Below are 21,653 nucleotides of genomic sequence, written 5' to 3'. Positions count from 1 at the left end.
GCTCATATAGGAGCCTAGTCAGCGAGTTACCTCCAACGCCCACAGAGCCTGCTCTGGAGCCGGGCCCGTTTTAGCCGAGGGACTCGGATCTGAGAATGAGGATTGTGTCCCGAGGGTGCGAGTGACTTAGGAGTAGAAGTTCTGAGGACATTACTTGGTCGGGAGTGTGAGTCCATCTCTGTGTTCCGAGGTGCACCTCCCAACACCTCGCGCCCTCTTTGTCTCCCCGCCAAGGTACGCATGCAGACCTGCTCCGCTCGGCCCTCCTGGTGTGCGAGCGCGGGGGGTGCACCCTCGACTCCCCCGCTAGCTCCCCACGGGGAGAGCGGACGAGCCGGAGCCCGGGTGCTGTTTGGTCTGGAGCGGAGCGGGGGCTTGCATTGATCCATTGATTGTGCGCGGTCTGCGCCTGACCTCCCTGCTCCCGGGGAAGCCGTCTCCATGGAGACCGGGCCCGCTCCCCCAGCGCCGGATTGTAAATTCCTGCAGGCAGCGGCCCGGCAGCCTGGGGAGGGGGCCGCGCGCCCGGGCGCGCAGGGGGAGCGGCCGCCACGCCGAGGCCCCCTTTGAAAGAAAAAAAAAAAGGGCACGAAAAAGGAGGTGGAGGAGGAGGACGGAGAAGAGAAGCAGGAGGGGCAGTGGGAAGGGGAGGAGGAAGAAAACGAAAAGGAGCAAGGAGAGGAGGAGAAAGAGGAGGAGGAGGAGAAAAGCGAAGAAAAACAGACGGAGCCCGGGAGACGAGAAAGCAAGAGAGGAAGAAAGAGGCAGAAAGGGCGTGTTTAGGCGCTACGTCTCCCCTCCCCTTTCTCAGGTCCCAGCTCCGGCTCCAGCTCCGCGCTCGCTCTCCGGCTCCAGCTCCCCGCAGGCGAAGCTGGGCGTCGGGTGCGATAGCCCGGGCCGCCCCTCGGGCCGCTGCCCCGCGCCTGGCCGCGCTCCCCACCGCGCGCTCCGCACGCCCAGCCCGGAGCCCCCGCGGAGCGCCCTCCAGTCCCCTCCCCCTCTGCCTCGCGCCCTCTCCGGGGCTGCGACACCCCCGCGGCCCCGCCGCGCGGAGCTCCAGGCCATGGGCTCGGGGCGCGTCCCCGGGTTCTGCCTGCTCGTCTTGCTGGTCCACGCGCGCGCCGCCCAGCATGGCAAAGCTGCGCAAGGTAAGGGAGGCGCGGCGCGGGGCTGCGGGGCTGCGGGATGACGGGGCCTGAGCCAGGGCAGGTGCCTGGAAGTGCGTGGCTGTCAGGACCCGGCCTTGTGTCCCGGACTCTCCGACCAGGGCCAGACCTCTGGGCGCTGCGCGCCTGGCGAAGCGCTTGGAGGAGCCTGGGGGCGGCCGGCAGTAGGGAGCATGCACTTCTGCCGGCTTCTCTGCCACCTCTAGCATCTTCCGCCGAGGTTAGAGAATCTTCTTTCAAACATTGCCAGGGACTTCACTCGGGGGCTTGAGACCTAGAGAAGTTTTTAGCCGTGCCGCACACTTCGTACCCTCACCCCCTCCCCGCACGCAGACAGGCCGAAATTTCAAAGTTGCTGTCTTATCAAGTCTAAAGATGTTAAAGAAAAACAGGCTCTTTCGCGGTGAAACCGACTGCCTGTCACGGAATGGTAGGGGGCAGGAGAAAATGTCTGTGACTGGCTTCTGGTACGCACGTTGCGTTTCTGCCTTTGGGGGGGGGATCTCTTTCGTCTCGCATGGCTTTCATTTCTTATCATAATATTTATTTATTAAGGCCTGGGGTTTCCAATTCCATTTAAATCCAGGTCAGAATTGCATTAAAATAACAAAGTAAAATTCCAGGCTGGGAGCTCTGACAGATTCCCTCTAGGAATTAGAGAGAGACTGGGAGGCCCTCCTGCCCCGGTCCCTGACCCCGAGCTCACTGCCCAGCCAGTCCCAAGGCTGCGCTGGCAGAACCAGGCTGGTGTCCCACAGTTCTCTGGGGACAGCCTCCCCTCCCCCATTGACCTGCTACACCCCTCCCCCCACGTTGTCCTCACCCAAAAGAGATTTATATGGACAAAAAGAAAATTCCTCTTAGCAAGATTTTGCCCGGGAGGTAGATTCTGCCTATTGTCCCAGGGGCTCCTGAAGCCAGCCAGGGATGAGGAGGTGTCTGAGCCAGGAGGAAAGTTGAACTTGGGAGTTGGAAGTCTGAGTGTCTGGCAGTCAGGTCGCTGTGTGGAGGGGCCTGAGCCCTGGAGTCCTAAGCTGTTGTATGCCACCCGCTTTCACTGTGTTCCTAGAAGGTGCTAAGTCAACACCACCCGCCTCCCCCAAAACATGGTCTCTACCCTTGCCCCCTCCAACCTGTCCATTAACATAACTAAACACTGGAGACCCTCTGCTGTCAAGTACCAGACCCCACCCCAAGCTCCTTCCAGCCCCAAACTGCTTCTTCTGCAGCCTTGGTCCCAGACAGCCCGCTGCCTGGAACAGCCCTCTCCCCACTCTGGATTTGCTTGTGTGTTTTCGTAAACAAAGCTGGCTTTTGTAGTGCACGCTGACTTACTCATAACATGGAATTAGCTAGGGAGTTTAGTCTGAGGAAGGAACAGATTTCGTGCAGTAATCTAGAGACAAGATAAGGGCCTCTTTCAAGTTGGAGCCAGTGTCTGCAGAGGTGGGGGACAAGAGGAGAAGCAGCCTATTAAAGGGGCTCCCGGTGCAGCTGGAGACCCCTAAATGGGACAGGTGTGCAGGGAAACTAAGGCTCTCAAGGGATAGAAGGAGTCAGGATATTTCCAGGGTACCTCGGGTACCTTCTTTTATTGGACACCCCACTGGGTGCTGGGGGACACTCAGCAGGAGGCGGTACCCTCAAGGCCCCTGCTTATCTCAGTCCTGAGCGCCAGCCACCTGCCCTGGTGAGGCTGCGGTAACTTGGCATCTGCCCCCTCCCCCCGTAGGATTTCTGAGTCTGGCTGGGGCTAGGCTGGAACCTCTCATTAACCCTACCATCCAGGAAATCTGTGAAACCCTGTCCATCAAAGGTTGCCTAACAACAGGTTTGCTGGAAAACAGAGCTGTGCTTGGACTCAGATTTGTAGGTAGATGCTGCAGGCAGGGTGAGAACTCTTTGGTCTGAGCCTTACAGGCTTACCCGTGGTGCTGTGAGCTCCGGGAGGCCTCCCTTGCCCCCTAGGCATATCTCCCGTCTATCATCAGGGCTGGAAAGTCCGCCTTTGATGCCACGTGCTTCTCAGTGGAACCCTAGAGGGTCTGTAAATCGGAAACACCCTCAGCAAGCATCTTGAAAAGAACTGCTGCACTTCTGGGCTCATCTGTGTCCCTGGGAGCGTCAAAGCCATGTGATGGGACGAGGATGGAACTGGGACAGGAGCTTAAGAATAAAGGAGGGAGGGAGGAAGCGAGAGGGAACACCAACTCCAGCACCACGGTCCACCCCTGCCCGCTGTGTCCTCTGGGACCTAGCCCCAGTCGGGGATTGCTGAACGTTTTGTCCCTGTGGATGAGTGGGCGGGTCAGCTAGTGGGACTGGGAATGAGTGAGCTTGCTGGGTACACGGTTTTGAGTGGTTCTCAAGTGCCTGTCTGTGTGTCTTAAAGTAGACAGACTGGATAACCAAGATAATTGTAAACTTAAAAGCATTAATTTGCTTTGCTTTTTTTGAGGGGTGGGGGTGGGGTAGAGGTGGGAGGACAGCCATGGCTAAAAAGACCTAATCCTCACTAGGGCTCAGGTTGCAGCTGAATGAAAAGGTCTCAGGGCCTCCAGGGCGACTGGTCCAGCCCCCAGGCCGGCTCCTGCTCCGGGACAGCCAGGTTGGCCATTTAGTTTACCTGGTAGTTTTCTTTCCTTGCTGGGGATGGAGACTGAGAAAGTCAGCCATTTAAAAGCCACGGCATCCCTGAGACTGAGCGCGTTCATCTGGGAACAGTGTCTCTCTGTCTCTGGGTCTCTGTCTGGGTGTATGTGTCTCTCTCCTTTCCCCCACCCTCTCTTCCTCTTTAATGTGGCTGTTTCCTCTCCTCCCGGCTTCCCTCGGCTCCTGTGGCCAGCTCCTACAGTGAGGGACTGTTCCTCCTAGCCCCTCCCTCCAAAATATGAAATGAAAACCATAACCGTGTCAGCGGGTGAGGGTGGCTCCTCAGGCAGCCGCCGTCGCTTGTGCCCCATCGAAGCCCTACTGGAGAAGAGCAGACAGACAGACAGACAGACAGACCCCACTCTTAGATCCTGTTGTTTTATCAGTTTCCCTAAGCTCATCCCCACTTTTGGGAAGTCCTCAGAAATTCCTTTGACCTCTTTCTGTGGCTTTCTGGTGGCGTGTCATAGGTGTGGGGGAAGCCTGGGGCTAGGAGGATATAAATTTTGTTCTCCACCCCCCCACACACACCCGAGTCTCTGTAGGGTGGAATGGGAGAGAGTGGACTACAAAGACCTAGGAGTCCCAACCATTACAGGTAGAGAGGCCTCAGATGAGACCGCTTTCTGAACCTTCTGGATTCTGAGAGCATGAGAACCGTTTTGAGATGTGAGTGGCTAGGACCTGTTGTGAATGGAGACAGGCTGGGTGTGAGGTTGGGAATGCGAGGTGTGCATTCACATGCATGTCCATGACCCTGTGTGTGTGTGTGTGTGTGTGAGCACATGTGTGTGTGGCACTCCGGTGAGGGGGAGGAGGTGGGCGATGTGCGTTTTGTTTTAGTTGGAGAAGGAAAGTAGAATGGCTTGGTCCAGTGCCTTGAACCGAGGGTGGGGGAGGGAACGCGTGGCTTCAGATCCTCTGGAGAAGATGGTGGAGGTGGAGGAAGTTGCTGCCAGATCCCACCCTGGTCTCTGCTGCCTGCTTCGGTGTGCGGGTGTGGGCCTCTCTACCCCTAGCACATGACCACTCACTAAGAAAGAGTTCCTGTCAGGGCTGGAAACTGCAACTGCGGAGCCGCTCTGAGGCTGGCAGTGCTTACAGGAGGCCCAGACCTGGGGAGACAGGAGTCTGGGAAGCACTGGGCTGCTGGAGCTCAGGGGAGAGGTGAACACAGCCAGCGCAGGGCCGTGTCGAGGGGATGAATGGGCTACTCACCTGGGCAAAGGAGGGACACTGACTCTGTCCGCAGACTAGCCACTCTCTTCCCTGCCAGCCTGCGCTCTGCCTGACTCAGGTGGCACTAGGTGGGTGGAAGAGGAGGTGTGAGCTCTCCCAAACTCAACCCGCTGGCTGGGAACTCGGGTTCTGCCCATTTTGCTGAACCCATTCATATCCGTAAGCTTCAGTACCCTCTCCACCTGGACCGTGTTCCACTCTGCCGGTTGGAAGTCGGGCCACTTGGTACTTTTCCTTTCTTCCCCCACCTCAGTTTTCCAAGGAGGGTAGTCCTGTGTCAGGCGAGCGGCTAGCATAGAAACCATCCCCAGACGCCCACGGACATGCTTCTGTGTATGTACGCACCGTGGTGCCAAGACTGACCCCTGCCAATCCCCGAGCCCTGCCCTCCTCAGACCAAGGGCTAGCTCTGGACTTGGAGCTGGATGCGTTTCAGAAGTGGGGTACCCCCCACCCGCCGTCCTGATCAGGCCGCTGGGGACCTTGGTTTGCCAATGGTTTTCTCCTGTGACAAATCATAGCTCCAGAGAGCTATGGGCTTTGAATTTCAGAGCTTTGTGCCCACGACTGTCTGGTTGCGGTTACGGACAGTGGCAAACTGAGGACATGGTTGCTGACCCGTAGAAAATGCAGGATAAGGAATCCCTGGGTGAGGTCCAGCATCAAGGCTATGTGGGCGTCAGTGGAGGGGGTCGTGGGAGGATGGGGTGTTAAAGGGTAGACCCTGGGGGGCAGGTTTAGAGAGAGGACGCTTTTTACAAGTTTCTAATTATATTTATTTGGAGTTTTCCTCTGGCGGTTTGAAGCTGTTAACAGCAGGAACCTGTATCCCCGGTGTTTGTTTTTGTTTCTAACCAGCTGCTTGGCCCCAGAGAAGTGAATCCCAAGGCTGGCGACACCTGCCCACCACTGCGCCTGCCCGCCCGCCCACCCTCTCCTTGCCTGTGTGTCTGCCTGCTCCCTGTCTATCCTGGTCTCCTCTTCTGCCATGGAGCATCCAGAATCTGGCTTTTGACCACCAGCCAGTTCAGTTCCAATCCAGCTCAGGCCCTGTTTGGTTGCTTGCTTAAAGCTGAGTGCTGCCTTGGGGCCAGGGGAGGCAGAGACCCATCTCTCAAGTACATTTGAAGGCTTTCGGGGGCGGGACAGAGTTCTGTCTCTACACTGGCTATTGGTTCTTCCCCAGGGTAACCACATTAGGCGGTTCCCCATCCATTAAATAAGACATGCCTGCAGCTGCCCGGGAAGGTAACAAAGGAGCCCAAGAGCCTACATCCACTGTATTCTCCAGGCCTCAGCGTCTTTGGGGACTCTTAAAAAATCTCTATGTGTGCAAGTGCAGGCACACTGCCATGGCACACGCGTGGAGGTCAGAGAACAACCTCTGGTGTCCTTCTCACCGTCCACCTTGTTTGACACAGTGTCATTGTGCCCCAGCTGGCTTGCCATCTGGGGATTCTCCTGCCTCTGCCTCCCGTTTTGCTGCAGGTGTGCCAGGATTAGAGAGGCTCACTGCTGGATCTGGCTTTCCAGGAGTTCTGGGGCTCCTGGCTCAGGTCCCCAATTTCACACGGCCAGTGCTTTTCACACTGAGCTATCTCCCCAGCTCTCTCCTCCTCAGAATAAACTCCCTAGGACACCCCTCTTTCCAGAATGCAGATGGTCACAGGAAAGTAAAGAAGCAGGCTTCCTTTTGGGGTATGCCACAGGGAATGGCCTCCTCCAACCATCTGATTAGCAGAGACCTACAAAGTACCTCCACTCCACTATTACTCTGTCTCGTTCACTGCTGAGCCCTGGGCACCTGGCACACTGCCCTGGTGGTACCTAGCGGCCATTTGCTGAGTGGTCAGGTACGCACAGCTTTGCCAGCAGTGCCATGGGTCCAAAGGGTCAGAAGTCATGGCCTTCAGGAACTCACAGCACCGAGTTAACATGGAGCAAACATCCAAGAGCATACTGGAGGGGTGAATAATGACAGCAAGCTTTTCTTAAGCACTCACGTATTCCACACTGTAGCACGTGGTGGGTATTAGCTCATTTGATGCTGGGAGCAGCCCCCAAGATGGGGAGAGAGCTGGTATGCTGCTCAGAGGCTGACTCAGGACGACACAAGCACAGGCCAAGCCTGCACTGGAACCGCCGCAGTATCAGTCTAGAACCCGCACTGGGACAGCTGCGGCACCAGTCTAGAACCCGCACCGGGACCGGCACGGTATTGGTCTAGAGCCTGCACTGGGGCTACTGCAGTGTCAGTCTAGAGTCTGCATTGGGGCTGCTACCATGTTGGTCTAGGACCTGCACTGGGCCCGCTACGGCGCCTGTCTAGAATCTGCACTGTGGCAGCCACAGCATCAGTCTAGAGCCTGCACCGGGACTGCTACAGCGCCAGTGTAGAACCTGCACTGCTACAGTGTCAGTCCGTCATGGTGCCCCCCCCCCCGGCAAAGTGTCTCCCAGCTCAGACAAATCATTTATTTACGTGAGTTGAAAAAGATATCTCCAGACCTGCCCAGGAGGTCCTGATTTGGTGGCTCTAGACACCCCTGGGTCTTTATAGGTACCCTAGATTCCAGTGTGTAGCCTGAACCAAGAACCAGCAGTCTAAACCAACCCACGCCCAAGAGCATCACTTGGCTTGCAGCTGGTAAACAGCTGTGCCCTAGGAAGATGGACCAAAGCTGAGGCTGCCCACGCATGCCACAGAGGTCCCTGCAAGGACACATTCTGGGCTGCCAGGTACACTGAGGCGCTCTGAAGAACTGACAGAGGAGGGGGAGCAGGGTGCGATTGGGGGCCCTGTTTCCTGCTCTGTGCCTCAGCCCAGTTTGCTTCACAAGATGTCAGCTACAGTTGGAAGGTCCCTTCTCCAGCAAGCACCCAGCCACGGGAGAAATGGACCATGTTACATAAAACCACTTCAGAGTGTTAGCTGAGCAACTCAGTGTGAACCAAAGGGAGGGCAAGTTGAGTCCCCCAGGGCCCAGGGCTCCCCAGGAGCTGATGGACAGTTCTGAAGCAGGCATGGAAAGATGGAAAGGGTGGGCCTGGAGCATGACTGAGGAGGAGGAGGAGGTGGGGGGCAGTGCGCTGGTCAGGTGGTGCTGAGGGAATAGTCCAGGGTGGGACGTGATGTGTGGAGCCGTGAGCTGAAGACAGGTGAGCATTGTGAGTGGGGAGATGGCTGTAGCTAAGAAAAGCCTGAGGCAGCCTGCAGGGGAGGCCAAGGGAAGAGCCTGGTGTACCCCGAGCCAAGCCCCAGCAGATGGAGACAGACAACACCGAGATGGTTGCACAGGGGTGCTTTGGAAGAGCCTCCACATTTCTGGGTTCCCCATTCAGAACCCCTGGGGCTCTGCTGTCCGTGGACCTCTGCTACTGGGGCGTCTGCTGTTGCGCTGCCACCGTGGACATTTAGCCGGTGGCTGGTGGGACTGAAGAGCTGTCTTTGAACTGCGATGAAGAGAACCACATGAGGCTCGTGGCTACTTGCAGTGCTAGACCCCCACTGCTCATCCTTCGGCTCACACAGCTCAGACTTCTTGTTGTGTGAATTCTAATTAGTATGATTACATAAAAACCTGGACTCGGGGCTGGAGAGATGGCTCAGCGGTTAAGAGCATTGCCTGCTCTGCCAAAGGTCTTGAGTTCAATTCCCAGCAACCACATGGTGGCTCACAGTCATCTGTAATGAGGTCTGGTGCCCTCTTCTGGCCTTCAGGCATACACACAGACAGAATATTGTATACATAATAAATAAATAAATAAATAAATAAATAAATAAATAAATAAAACAATAAAACCCTGGACTCGGCTATTAGGGGGTAAAAGCTGAAAGATCATAGAAGCAGAGCAGCTAGCCACTAGTTCTTACCTTGATGAAATCCTCAGACTGAGTGGGATGTCCTGCCTCTGCCGGTCCTCAGACTGAATCCCGAGTCCCATTCCCTTCCTCCTTATGTTCCTCTCTCTGCCCAGCCATATCACTCCTGTCTCCACCTCCCTAGTGCTGGGGTGCGCCACCACTGTTTGGCTCTGTTTCTCGTTTCTCTCTTAGACTAATCTCATGTAGCCCAGGGTGGCCTTGAACTCACAGAGATCCATCTGCTTCTGTCTCCCAAGTACTGGGGTAAAAGGTGTGTGCCACCACTGCCTGACTTCTATGACTAACTAGTGTGGCTAGCTCCACACTCTGATCTTCAGGTGAGCTTTATTTGTTAAAGCACAAACAAAATATCACCACATTTCCCCTTTTTTGTCTAAAATAAAAAAGGTTATAACTAATATAAGGAAAACTATATACAATAATAACTATATACAGTATATACAGGCAATAAGTACATCAACAATGTCTAGTCTATTTGCATTTGACAAATTCAGAAAAAAATGTTCCAATAATCCTATCTCAGTGAGAAAAGTATTGTACCTAATTCACTTTTTTTTTAACTTGCGTTACCAACCCAAAATTATCTTTTTATGTCTCTCAGCCTTACACAGTTTCCATTTCTTTAGTGAATTTCTTTGCCAGAGTCTGGTTAACACTTCCTGTTGCCCACATCCTTATTCAGACAAATTAACCTCATGGCTGCTCGCAGCCTCTTCTGAGGAGGCACCATCATCCCCATTTGGGGGGGAGGGTCTCGGGACCAAAAATGAAAAAGCCAAGTGTGTTGGCGCATGCCTGCCATCCCAACGCTAGGGAGGCTGGAGTGGGGGGATAATGAGCTGGAGGTCAGCGTGGGCTATATAGTAAAGCCTTGTCTTTTAAAGGAAAACTTAGGATAAAGCCTCCCAGAGGTGGGAGAGCTGGACCTTAACCGGGATTGTCTCAGCTCCTGTTAACCTTCCTTCAATGGGACAGTTCTTGCTTCTGTATCCACTATATCAGTCCGGCAGGTTCTCCAACAGCCTCTTGCCATCCACAAGGTCACTCGGACTGGGCTTATGAACTCCATCTTCATCTTTTCACTCCATGGTGACGGGCTGGCAGGCTCGTTACTGCTGACCTCGGGTGAGGTGGGCAGTAAGTGTAGACAGGACTGTCGGGATGGCCAGCAACGGCACAGAAGGCTGAGGGGTCATGAGCAGAGCCAAGCGGAGCTGAACGGAGCCAGAGGAGCTGAAGCAGGCAGGGTGTGAGGTGTTCTCATTGCAGGTCTCAGCCCCATGGTACCCCAGCCCTGCCTCCAGTGCTTCTGGAAGCAGAGTGTCACAAACTACAGGAACTGCCCGTGCAGTGTCCTCTGCTTCGTCAGAAACTCCAGGACGTGCCTTGAGCTGGGTTCACTGGATCTGGCGAGGGCTGAGAGCCTCCATTCTAACAAAACCCGCTTGGCAGCTCAGGAGTCATACCCGCCTGCTCTCAAGCCCCACTCCGCTAAGTCTATTCAGATACTCTTTGGAAACTTTGTATACTTTTCTCTAGTTCATAGGTGGGCATGGCCTCTTCCTCCTCAGACTGTGTCAGGGCTCTCAACCCTAGTTGCTCATTAGAATCATCTGGAAGCTTTGGAAAATTACGGTTTGCCAGGCCCCAGCCCAGACTTGATGACTACAGACTTTGGGGCCTTGGGCATTTTGCGGGGAGCTGCTGAGAGGAGGACCTCCTCATGCCCAGTGTCTCGTGGCTCCTACCTGCTCCTGCTTCCTCTCACTGGTCTGACTGGGCTAAGTGGCCTGTGTGTTCTGGCCCCAGCACAACCTTTTCCCGTTGAACAAACCCTCCTCCTCGGCATCACTTCAGCTTTCTGGGCGCTCTGGTGTTGTCTCTGACTTCCCCAGGTTCTTTATTTGATTTATTTTGGCTTTTTGAGACAGAATTTCTCTGTGTAACAGTCCTGGCTGTCCTGAGACTTGCTTCACAGACCAGGCTGGCCTTGAACTCACAGAGATCCGCCTGCTTCTGCCTCCCAAGAGGTCCTTTCTTAATCACCTTCGTTTTTTGCCCCCTTGGAGGGGCCTCTTCCCTTAGTGTCGTGCCTATTAGAGGGAGCATTAGTGTTGGAGCAAAAAGATCCAGAACTGAGGGCAGGGGTGCTGCCTGCTCAGTGGGAGCACTCCGAGAACTGTGCTTACCAAGCTTCAGATGGCCAGGCCGACACCTGTCAGCTCCTGGCCCTTCTGCTGCTAGCTCAGGGGCCAAGGAAAACCTTCCATGGAACTCTGTTCCTCTAAAGCTGCTTGGTCCCATGCTGAACAAGTAGGAGCAGGCTTGATCTTTTGTCTGGGTTTTTGAGAGAGGGTCTCGCTATCTAACCTAGAACTGATCCTCCCGCCTCGGTTTCCAAGTGCCGGGGTCACAGCGGTGTGTGCACCGCTGTACCGGAAGGACAAGTCTGTTCTACAGTTGACTGTGAGGCACATGAAGATCCCACAGAGGCCCCGGCTCCTTTTCTTCCTTAATTATTAGTGATCAGCTGGGCAGGGTGGTTCATGCCTGTAGTGCCGGCATTTGGGAGAGAGGGAGGCAGGAGGATCAGGCATTGAAGGCCACCCTCAGCTATGTAACAAGTTCTAGACCAGGCTAGACGATAGGTGTCCCTTTCTAAAAAAAAAAAAACTTATCAGCGACTGGACTTCTAGGAGACCAGTGACTCCATGCCTGTCTCCCTTGCTCTAAGCCTGCTGCTACGAAAAATAAACTAATTCACACTGTGTCTAACACATCGAGTGTGCTGGGCAAATTGAAGAGTGTCTCAGAGTAGCTGAGCCATGACTGTGGTTTGAATATCTTAGAGGCAGTAAGGGTTCATTGTGACTCCCTGAAAGGACCAGAGAATGTGGGGACCTCAGGTGCACTGACTCTGTCTTGAAGAGGGGACTCTGACTTGGGGGAGTACACCTTCAAAACTTACTTGAGGGGCAGCGTGGTGGTCCTCACATGTCCTCCTCTGCCCCTGCCAGATGTGGATGAGTGTGTGGAAGGGACTGACCATTGCCACATCGATGCCATCTGCCAGAACACGCCACGGTCGTATAAGTGCATCTGCAAGTCTGGCTACACCGGGGATGGCAAACATTGCAAAGGTGAGACTGGGGGGCGCCTGCGGGAGAGTGGGAACCAACGCTGTTGCCTCGGGGACGGCGTCACAGTTCCCAACACCTGCAGCCTCTACAGGCCCAGGAGGGCCTCTTCCCAGAGAGCAGTGTGTCCTGGTGCGCATCAAAGCATTGCACAGACCAGCCCGAGTGCTGGCGGGAACACTCCCTAGCCTCTTACCCGCATAGCCGTCTGGAGTGTCACACCTCAGGCTCGGAACTAAGGTCTGAAGATCCCTGAAGCCGCAGCCTCTTCTTGTACCCTTCAGATCGTGCTCACGGGATGGGACCGGCGTTCCCCAGTGGGAGTTCACTCACAAACAAGTATATCTTCTGCCATAATTAAAACACTTAATTCCAAATAGCTTAGGAATATTGTTCTCAATGTGTGACCTTGCATACTGCTGAGACTTCAGTGGACAAGGTCTGTGATACTGCTTGTTGGCAACTTTTTGTTACCCTCTAGGACCTGAGGGGTATTGGTTCAAGGATGACCTTGAACCCCCCTTCCCAGCAGTACCACAGTTAAAAAATGTTCAAAGTCTCTATATAAAATGGCATAGTTAAAAAAAAATAAAATGGCATAGCTGTTTGTATGTGATCTTCAGCATCTCCAGCCTGCATTCTCTCTGTGCACAGACGTGGATGAGTGTGAACGGGAGGATAATGCAGGCTGTGTGCACGACTGTGTTAATATCCCTGGAAATTACCGGTGTACCTGCTACGACGGATTCCACCTGGCACACGACGGACACAACTGTCTGGGTGAGCAAGGGGGGCTTGGCGCTCATTTGGTAGGGGAGGAGGAAAAGGGGCCAGAAAGAGCTGAATTCTTTCAAGGGAGCATGGGCAGCCTCCCCTGTGAGGCAGGCACGCGAGGACTGGGGTGCTGCTGCTGGCCAGAAAGTACTAGAGGGGTGATGAGAATGGTGGGCTCAACTCCGTGCCTGGGGGGGGGGTGAATTATCTTCAGATGAGCCCTGTGTCGGTCACTTAGAACCTGTGGGACCTTGAGCCTCTGGGAATCTTAGATCTCTCGTCCCTAAAGTGTGTTAGTACCCTTCTTAGAGGCTGCTCGTGGTGGGGAGGTGGGAGGGGCTCATCACGAGAACCTGTGTAGAAAAGTCGGGTGCAGCTTTAGCACCAGCGGGCGCTCCGTGGACAGGAGCATTGTTGCTGCTGCAGATGGCGCTCCTCAGGGCCCTGGAAGCCTCTGCTCCTCGTGCCTAGTTTTGTCTCCAACCTTCCTGTCTTCAACCTCACCTACCCAGTTCTGAGCCTCAGTCTGCCTGATGTCCCTCGAGCCGAGGGCTCTGATACAGATGGGATCCCTGGGTCACTAAATTCAGCCTTAGTCTGTCGTTTTTTTGTTTTTTTTTTTTTTTTTGGTTTTTGGTTTTTCGAGACAGGGTTTCTCTGTGGCTTTGGAGCCTGTCCTGGAACTAGCTCTGTAGACCAGGCTGGTCTCGAACTCACAGAGATCCGCCTGCCTCTGCCTCCCGAGTGCTGGGATTAAAGGCGTGCGCCACCACCGCCCGGCCTTAGTCTGTCGTTTTTTGAGAGTCAGTCAGACCACATGAGAGGCCCCTTAAGGAGAAAATCTGAAGTGTACAACAAGATTTGAGATTTGAAATACTCTTAACTTTCTCTCTGGTTCTGGCAGAAGAGAGAATCGGCAAAGGAATGAGCAGTGAGTTAGGGTTAGGGTGTCAGATGCCCCACGGTCTAGGACCCCCCCCTTACTGCAGAAGGGCACGTGACCATTGCTGCCACCCTTCTTCTACCCAGGTCCCTGGCAGACCCTTCCCAGTGGCTGTCTTCCCCATCCCCTCTGTCACTGTAGAAGGGGCCTTCTCTACCCTGTCACCTGGAGACTCCTTAGGGTCAAGAAATGAAACACTGGGTGCAGGATAGGGGTACCCATGGGCCTATGAATACCAGCTCTAGATCTTTGGCTTTCATTGGGTCTTTCTAACCCCACTTCTCACCAAGAACTAACCATAGAGATATGAGAGAGAGAGGAAGGGGGGGGGGTACTGAAAGGGTCAGAGTTACAACAGTCTGTGTAAGGTGTGGGTTCAAAGCCTCAACCATCCCTTTAACTCTTAGGGAACCCTTGAGAAAATTGTCCATGTGGCGGGCCTCAGTTTCCCCAGGGAGAATCAGGATGGGAGGGCAGTAGCCAACATAGAGATGGAGATACAGAAGTGAGCTGTCAGGGTGAGCTTGGCTCCAGGGCTGGTAACTTGGTGGCATCCTATTGTTCCTCCTCTGCCATTCAGGGTGTGGCCTGGTCACCTTCCCCACCCTTCCATACCACACTTCCAGGCTTTGTTTTGTTAAACCAAAATAGGAGAAAAGCTAGGAACTGTGGCAAGGAGCCCAGGCCCGGGGGGAGGGGAGGAAGGCGGAGGTTGTGGCCGGTCCACAGAAATGGTCCTTGCCTCATGATGACTTGTGACTCAGCTGTCATTCCCGCCATTGTCGGCACCACAGCCATACTGCTGTCTGAGGACAGAGCCATTTCCAGGTTCCTGGATGTCATCACAGCTAGGGGCAACTCCTGGGTCTGCCACTGCCAGCAGGTGTGACTAATCTCCATCCTTGTCTTCCGCAATGTTCCTCTCACACTGGCTTCCCTCCTGACCCCTGCACTCGGGCCCAGGGTTTTTATTTATTGAGATTTTGTGTGTGCGGTCATGTGTGTTCTGTATACCACATGCCTGAGGTGCCAGAAGAGGACACTAGGTCCCCCAGGACTAGAGTTAGAGGCAGTTAGCCGCCATGTGGGGACTGGGACTAGAACTTGGGTCTCATTGCTGAGCTGTCATCTCTCCAGGTTTGAGGGGTCAAACCCCGTCTCTACTGTGTGGGGGAGGGATCCAGTCCTCACCTAGGCTAGCCAGGTGGGATGCTCCCCATCCTACCTGAGCTCTAATCTGCGTTCCTCTTCACAAGTACGGGACTGCTTGCTAAGGTGGCTCATGTGTGTTTGGGGCTGGGCTCGGTCTGCCCAGTCTCTGGTGCTGCCGCCGCAGCCCCACCAATCACCTGTCTTGCACAGATGTGGATGAGTGTGCTGAGGGTAACGGTGGCTGTCAACAGAGCTGTGTCAACATGATGGGCAGCTACGAATGCCACTGCCGAGAAGGCTTCTTCCTCAGCGACAACCAGCATACCTGCATCCAGCGGCCAGAAGGTCAGCCCATGGCCTGGGAGGCCCCCAGGCTTCTCTGCCCCGCTTTTCCTCTACACTCTGTGTCCTACCCTCTGGATTCCTTCTAATTTCTTAATGTAGTCACAGCCTAAGGGCTCCACACACAACACTGTATTAGAAAAAAATCTAGAGGATAAATCTGGGATCAGGTCATTGCCTGGAACCTAGGTTACTTTGGGGCGTTCTCTGGCCCAGCTGTGATGGGGACCCTGTTGGTGGGCATTCGTCTGTAAGCTGCCACTTCTCAGGGACAGCCTCACCAATGTCCCCTTCCAAGGCCTGGATGGAGGAAGTTGTCAGAGGGAGCCTGGGGTGTGTGCTGCCTGCTCTTTCCTTCACTGGAATCTGATGTCCCCAGGGCAATAGTTCTGTCTGGTCAGCTTTGTATCCCATCACCAAGTGAGCAGCCCTGCCTGAGGAAGGAACTTAGTATTTGTGCCGTAGCCAGGCTTGATGGTGCATACCTCTAAGCCCAGCACTCAGCAGGCAGAGGCAGTGGATCTCTGAGTTTGAAGTCAGCCTGGTCTACCGAGTGAGTTCCAGGACAGCCAGGGATACACAGAGAAACCCTGTCTTCCTCTGCCTCCCCAAAAAAGTGGCATAGTAATTACCTCCGTTAGTTATTTCCCGCTTTATCAATCTGATTGCTATTTATCTTCAGGTTTCTAGTCCCGGTTTAAGCTCTTTGAGCAAATAGGTCCTGGTTTAGATTTTCCTGGGTCATTCCTAAATCCCGAGCAGCTCTGGATTTCGGCTGACCCTCACAGTGTCCTTAGCCCCAGCTGGCCCTGCCCCTCTGCGGCCTCCAGGTGCAGCAGGAGCACCAGGCTCTCCTCTTCCCTTTGCAGAAGGAATGAACTGCATGAACAAGAACCACGGCTGTGCCCACATCTGCCGGGAGACTCCCAAGGGCGGCATTGCCTGTGAATGCCGCCCTGGCTTCGAGCTTACCAAGAACCAGCGGGACTGTAAACGTGAGACCTATGAGGGCAAGGGCGTGAGGGATGGGGGGTGTGCGGCTCAGTAGCGAAAGGGCAGGGACAGGAGGAAAGAGGCCTGGGGAGGAGGGAGGCATGGGGGGACGCAACGAGGAACCAGCCCTGCTGACCTGCAGCACGAGGGGAAAGCAGGCTGACAGGCCTCCTCCCTCTCTGCACAGTGACCTGCAACTATGGTAACGGTGGCTGCCAGCACACATGCGATGACACAGAGCAGGGTCCCCGGTGCGGCTGCCATGTCAAGTTTGTGCTCCATACTGACGGGAAGACATGCATCGGTGGGTGAAGCCAGGGAGCAATTCAAGGCACTGTGACAGGGTGGGCACAGGGACGGGGGGGGGTACAGGGGGGTCTAGGTGCCAGACCTAGTAACTGCTGAGGGATGATGACCCATGTAATGGCAGGTCCAGTAAGGGACGGGGCTCCGGGAGACTAAAAGGCACATTCGACCCTCCGCCCTCCCCAGGAGTCCTGCCCTCTTCTCCCTCCTAGGCCGTAACATTGCCAAACTAGGACCCATTAGCAGAAGTGCTGGTCAACGAGACTGCAGGGATGTCTTGAGGAACTCTGGGGTGGTCAGTGTGGGGAGGTGGGGACTGGGACAGGCAGGTGTCCCCACTGTGGAACAGGCCAGGACATACTGCTTGTCCCTAGAGCAGCCAGTCATGGGCTGATAAGTAGGGTGACTCCGGCCACCGCTTCCTCTCCACCGCTGCAACTCCATCCCTTTCCTGCCCCTCACCTGATGCCCCCAGGCTCACCTCCCACTCCCCAACCACTGGAGCCTATGGCTGCCCGCACCCCTCAGCTGCTGCAGCCTTCCACCCCCTGCTGCCTGAAACCCATCTCCTGAACTCCTACGCCTGACCAGGGTCTCCACATACCCTGAATGAGCTAATTCCTTCAAGTTACCGTTTGGATTCCCTCTGTTGCCATTTCTTCAGTGGCGAGATGACTGGACAGAGTGTCCCCTTGGAGAAGTGGGAAATGAAAGGGAGGGCTTTGGCCAGAGTTGAGGCAGGGTCTCAAGCTGGGCATGGAGAGGCATACCTGTTCTGTGGGCATGGGCGCTTATGGAGAGCTTTCCATCTGGTGGGCTGTAGCAGGCAGGGGGTGGGGGGAAAGGTGAGCACGTTGGCTCTGTGTGTTCTGTGTGTCCAAGACAGATTCAGGTTAGGACCGCTCAGTCCATTGCCCCTGTCCTCTCCACTTCAGCCACAGACGGGAGCAGATGGGCTCACACAGGTTCCTGGCACTGCTCGAGATATGTGTGGATCGAAAGTGCCGCTCTAATGGAAAGCTCTCCTGCTCTCGCTCTCCCCCACACCCCCTCTAACTCTTCAAGGACCCTAAAACAGGTTCAGGTCTTCCTAATGCCTTCTCCGGCTGGGTTATTCAAGCTCCTTTCATAGTCTCCTTATAGGGCTGATTTGTCTGCTTTGGGAACCTCCCACCACCCTTTGGACACACCCACATACCCCCAGATTCTCCCAGAAGAAACCGCATGTGGTCCCTAGGGAGAAGAGACAGAGGTCCCATGGGGAAGAGGCAGGGTTCCTTCTTGGGTTTCTGTTTGAATGTTCTCAAACATGGCTGCTTTTTGAAAATGCCCGTATCAAGCTTGACCTCTCTAACCCAGGACGCACTGCACCATCTGGGCAGCAACAGCAGCCATGCAGGACAGAGCAAGCGAGGCTGATTCTCCCCAGCCCTCTTCCCCTGCTCTGAGGGAGATGGGCTTACTTGCCTTGGCAGGAATTGTCACCGGGTTTACCAGGACGCTCAGAGTGGGGAGACTGGGAGTGTAGTTAAAAGAGAAGGGATTTGGGGGGTGGCTGAGTGCAAGCCTTGACATCTCATGCCAGTTTTGCCTCTGACGTGCTCTGTGGGGCTGGACCCATCGCTGCTCTCCCGAGACTCAGAACCTCTGTTTTATAGTCTCTTGATGGGGGCCTGATTTCTTTGAGGGTACCAGGCAGGACAAGGCTGGGGAATGAGGCTAATCTGGGGCCCAAGGGTCACCATGTGGGGCTAGTGGTTTGGACCTTCAGGGTGGAGGGTACAGGGTGGGCCCGGGGCCCAGTGGGCTGCAGTGGCGCCTGCCCCAGATCTAAACAGCTTTTTTACAAACAGGGGAAAGGCGGCTAGAGCAGCACATGCCCACTCAGGCCGTATCTAATGGTAAATATGTCTGCTCTCCGCTTGCTCTCACTGGCTTGCTAGGGAAGGGCTAACCCGCTGGGGCTCCCACTAACTGCATGGCCAGCAGGGCTTCCCCTGGTAGTGCGGGCACTAGACCCATCAGGTGGTAAGGAACCCGAGTTCCTCAAAGCTGGCCTGGGAACCTTCATGCTGATGTCTTCCTGGTTCCCCTCCTTCCTCATCTGCTTCCTCTTCCTATACCACCTTCTAACACCCTATCCCCTTCCCAGTCATCAGCACCCCCCACGCCCATCACTGTCTCTAAAGTCTTAGCCAGTGCCATCTTCCCCATCGTTTCCACTAAGCCACTGAGGTAAGGGGCATCAGAGTTGGATGCCATCCCTTCTGTGGGTCGTACACCACTGACAGCAGCTGCTGATCTCTGCCTGACCTGAGTTTGGATCCTGGCTCTGCCATATTCTCACCAGCCAGTCTCGAGCGAGCCCCATCTTCTCTGGCCCTCAGCTTACTCTTCTGCAGAAGAGGGCAGTGATAGTCCTCCCGTGGGTGTGATGATCAGGACAGCATGTGGTCAGTGCCTTGCACCAAGGACAGGGCAAGCTGTGTCCTCCTGCCGCCCTCCCTGCTCTGAGCAACTGTCCTGCAAAGGTGGACAACTCTGTCCAGCCTGACATAGGCACCATGCCAGTTCTGTGCCCACCCTGGGTCCTCTGGAGGATCTATACACAGACAGGATCTTGTCCAGGCCTTGGGGGCCCTCTTTCCATACTTTGAGCACTTCTGGGAGAGACTGGACTTGAGTTGCTCATGGTCTGGGCGGCCTCAGACACAATGAGAGGAGCCCACTGTGGTCGCTTCCAGATCAGGACATGCCAGGGACTCCCAGGCAGAGGCGGGCTTCTTTTGGAACCCTGGCACGCTGCCCTCATTGGTGACAAGGGTGGATCTGATATCCTGAGAGTAGTTTTCTCTTGTGTTATGGAGACCTTGGGATGCTAACGGGAGGATGCTCAGTGCCTCTAGGACAGGCCAAATCACTCCAGGTCCTCATGCAGGTTCTTGCACTTCTGGGGCTGATGGCTTTCTCTCTCGAACCTCCTCTCCAAAGCAGCTGCTTGAGTTTCCCTTGGGCCAGGCCTCTCAGCAGGCGCAGGACCGCAGGACCGATGGAGCTCAACAAGGCTCTGAACTCTCTTCTGTGCCCCTTCCACCTTCCCTCTCTGGATTCCTCCTCCCTTCAGCCCCTCCCGTGCGTGCACATTATCTCATCAGTAAAATAGAAGAACCAGACAGCCAGCTTGCTTCCAGGGGGATAGGAGGGTCTGGGAGGAGGTAAAGGTGGATGGCCCAGCTTGGCTATCTCCTCTGAGGTAGGGTGTCAGGCCCGCAGTGTCAGGGAGGGGGATGGATCAATGGGCAGCCATCAGTGTCTTGAGACCCTCTTCCCACCAAACTTCTTAGGAGACTGTCCACCATGAATCCCCCACCCCCAGGATGGGAAGAGACTGGTCTGCCCCTTCTGTTCCCGGGCAGGCCAAGCAAGCCCTCCCTTAGCTTTCATCTCTCCTGCCTCCCCACCCCCATCCCCTCAGCACATTCCTGCCTGACAGCTCCGGCTTGTACCTGCCTCGCTGCTGTCCCCCTTGTTGCAATCAAGTAGGGGGCAGGGATGTGGAGCGCTCGGCTGCACTCCTGAGGAGCTGGACCTCGGGAGGAAGGGGAGGCTGGAGCCTGGGGCTTCTGCTTAATGCTCCTGCTGACCTCCAGCGAGGTGGCTGAGGCCTTCCCTCAGGCCAGTAACCCCATCGCTACCCACACCTCCCTCCACAGAGACCTGTGCCGTCAACAATGGGGGCTGCGACAGTAAATGCCACGACGCCGCGACTGGGGTCCACTGCAGCTGCCCTGTGGGCTTCATGCTGCAGCCAGACAGAAAGACCTGCAAAGGTGAGACCTCAGGGAGGGCAGGAGCAGGACAGCCTCCGCCGGGATGACGTGGGGCCGAGATTTAGCTCTTATGGAGCCACAACTCCCTTCTCCCAAAGAACCCAGGACAAAGCTAAGGGGCGGCTCCTGTCTGCTCTCCCATCTCAGTTCAAGGGGAACAAATCCAGCTAGGGGCACAAAAGTCCAGCTAGCACTTTGTTGCCTTCTGGGCCCAGCCCCCCCCCCCATCCTGTCCTGTCCCGGGTGGAACCCTCCCCCCCACCCCCCCGTCCTGTCCTGTCCTGGGTAGAAGGTTCCTGCCCTGAATGAACATGGTCACCCCTGAGCTGGAAGGCCATCTGAGCCGACCCTGTGCCTGAGGGCATGGGTGGCTTTCACTTTTTGGACCTGCATTTCTCAGGTCTTCCCAGTGGCTCTGGAAGGATCTCTTAGACTGTACTAGGGAGAGTCGGAAGCACCAAAGAGAGCCTGGCTGCCAGTTCTGAGCCCCGCTCCGCGGGCTCCCTCCATTGGACCTAGCTCATAGATGTGCTGTGGGGATGGATGAACTGTATACAAATGAGGATTGGCACGTGGGGACCCTTTGGGCTTGGCTGTCTTTATGGTTTAAGTTCCCACACTACCCATTCTACTCCCCTCCTTCCAGTTCACTGGGATTTGTGGACCGTGAGGGAGAGAGGGGGAGGAGGCCATTTAGAAAATGATGACTCATCACGTCTGTCTTCTGGTCATGAGAAGTGGGGACCGGGAAGTAGGGCCGGCTCCTTCTTTGTGTCTTTTGGCCCAGCAGCTGCAGGAGGGGGAGGGCTGGGGCAGCAGGTCAGTCAGCCGCACTCGAGGTTTCCTGCTGGGCAGGACTGTTGACAGGTAGGCCTGCCGAGTGAAGCCCCGCCCCCTCTCCTCCAGAAGTGGTGAGTAGCCTGGGTCCTGTCTGCCACCAGCTAGGGAACTTGACCTCAGGAAGGAAGCTGCTCACCCGCCCCTTTCCCTCTGGTACCCGTACCGACACTGCCAGGCTCTGAGTTTCTCCAGTTCCCTGCCTGGCCCCACTCCTGCTCCTCATCTCAGCCCCTCTCTCTCTTGAAAGTCCTTTCCACCTAGCATCATTGCCAGTTCCTCTTCCCTGAGGTTGCCCCTTTCCAGCAAGTCCCTCTAGGCTCAGCCCTCCTGACCCAAGCTGTGTGACAGGAGTCAGCGCTACGAAAGGAGAGCCCTGTTACCGTCTCGGGGATG

At 55.4% G+C, this 21,653-nt stretch overlaps 1 protein-coding gene across 2 annotated transcripts in view; it reads left to right on the top strand.

The window, feature by feature from the left end:
- Positions 1-759: 759 nt before the first annotated feature.
- Positions 760-21,653, top strand: part of Scube3 (signal peptide, CUB domain and EGF like domain containing 3) — a 33,815-nt gene continuing 12,921 nt past the window's right edge. Inside the window, exons 1-8 of one of the 2 annotated variants that reach the window (XM_057794479.1) lie at positions 760-1,148; positions 11,961-12,083; positions 12,735-12,860; positions 15,160-15,294; positions 16,161-16,286; positions 16,472-16,588; positions 18,444-18,491; positions 20,304-20,420. In XM_057794479.1, coding sequence (XP_057650462.1) covers positions 1,064-1,148; positions 11,961-12,083; positions 12,735-12,860; positions 15,160-15,294; positions 16,161-16,286; positions 16,472-16,588; positions 18,444-18,491; positions 20,304-20,420 — 877 coding nt within the window. In that variant the 5' untranslated portion in view covers positions 760-1,063. The remainder of the gene's footprint in view (positions 1,149-11,960; positions 12,084-12,734; positions 12,861-15,159; positions 15,295-16,160; positions 16,287-16,471; positions 16,589-18,443; positions 18,492-20,303; positions 20,421-21,653) is intronic. The other variant, XM_057794480.1, reaches the window with a different exon arrangement.

Source organism: Chionomys nivalis, chromosome 19 (assembly GCF_950005125.1).
Source record: "Chionomys nivalis chromosome 19, mChiNiv1.1, whole genome shotgun sequence".
NCBI lineage: Eukaryota > Metazoa > Chordata > Mammalia > Rodentia > Cricetidae > Chionomys > Chionomys nivalis.
This window is presented reverse-complemented; position numbering and strand designations above follow the sequence as displayed.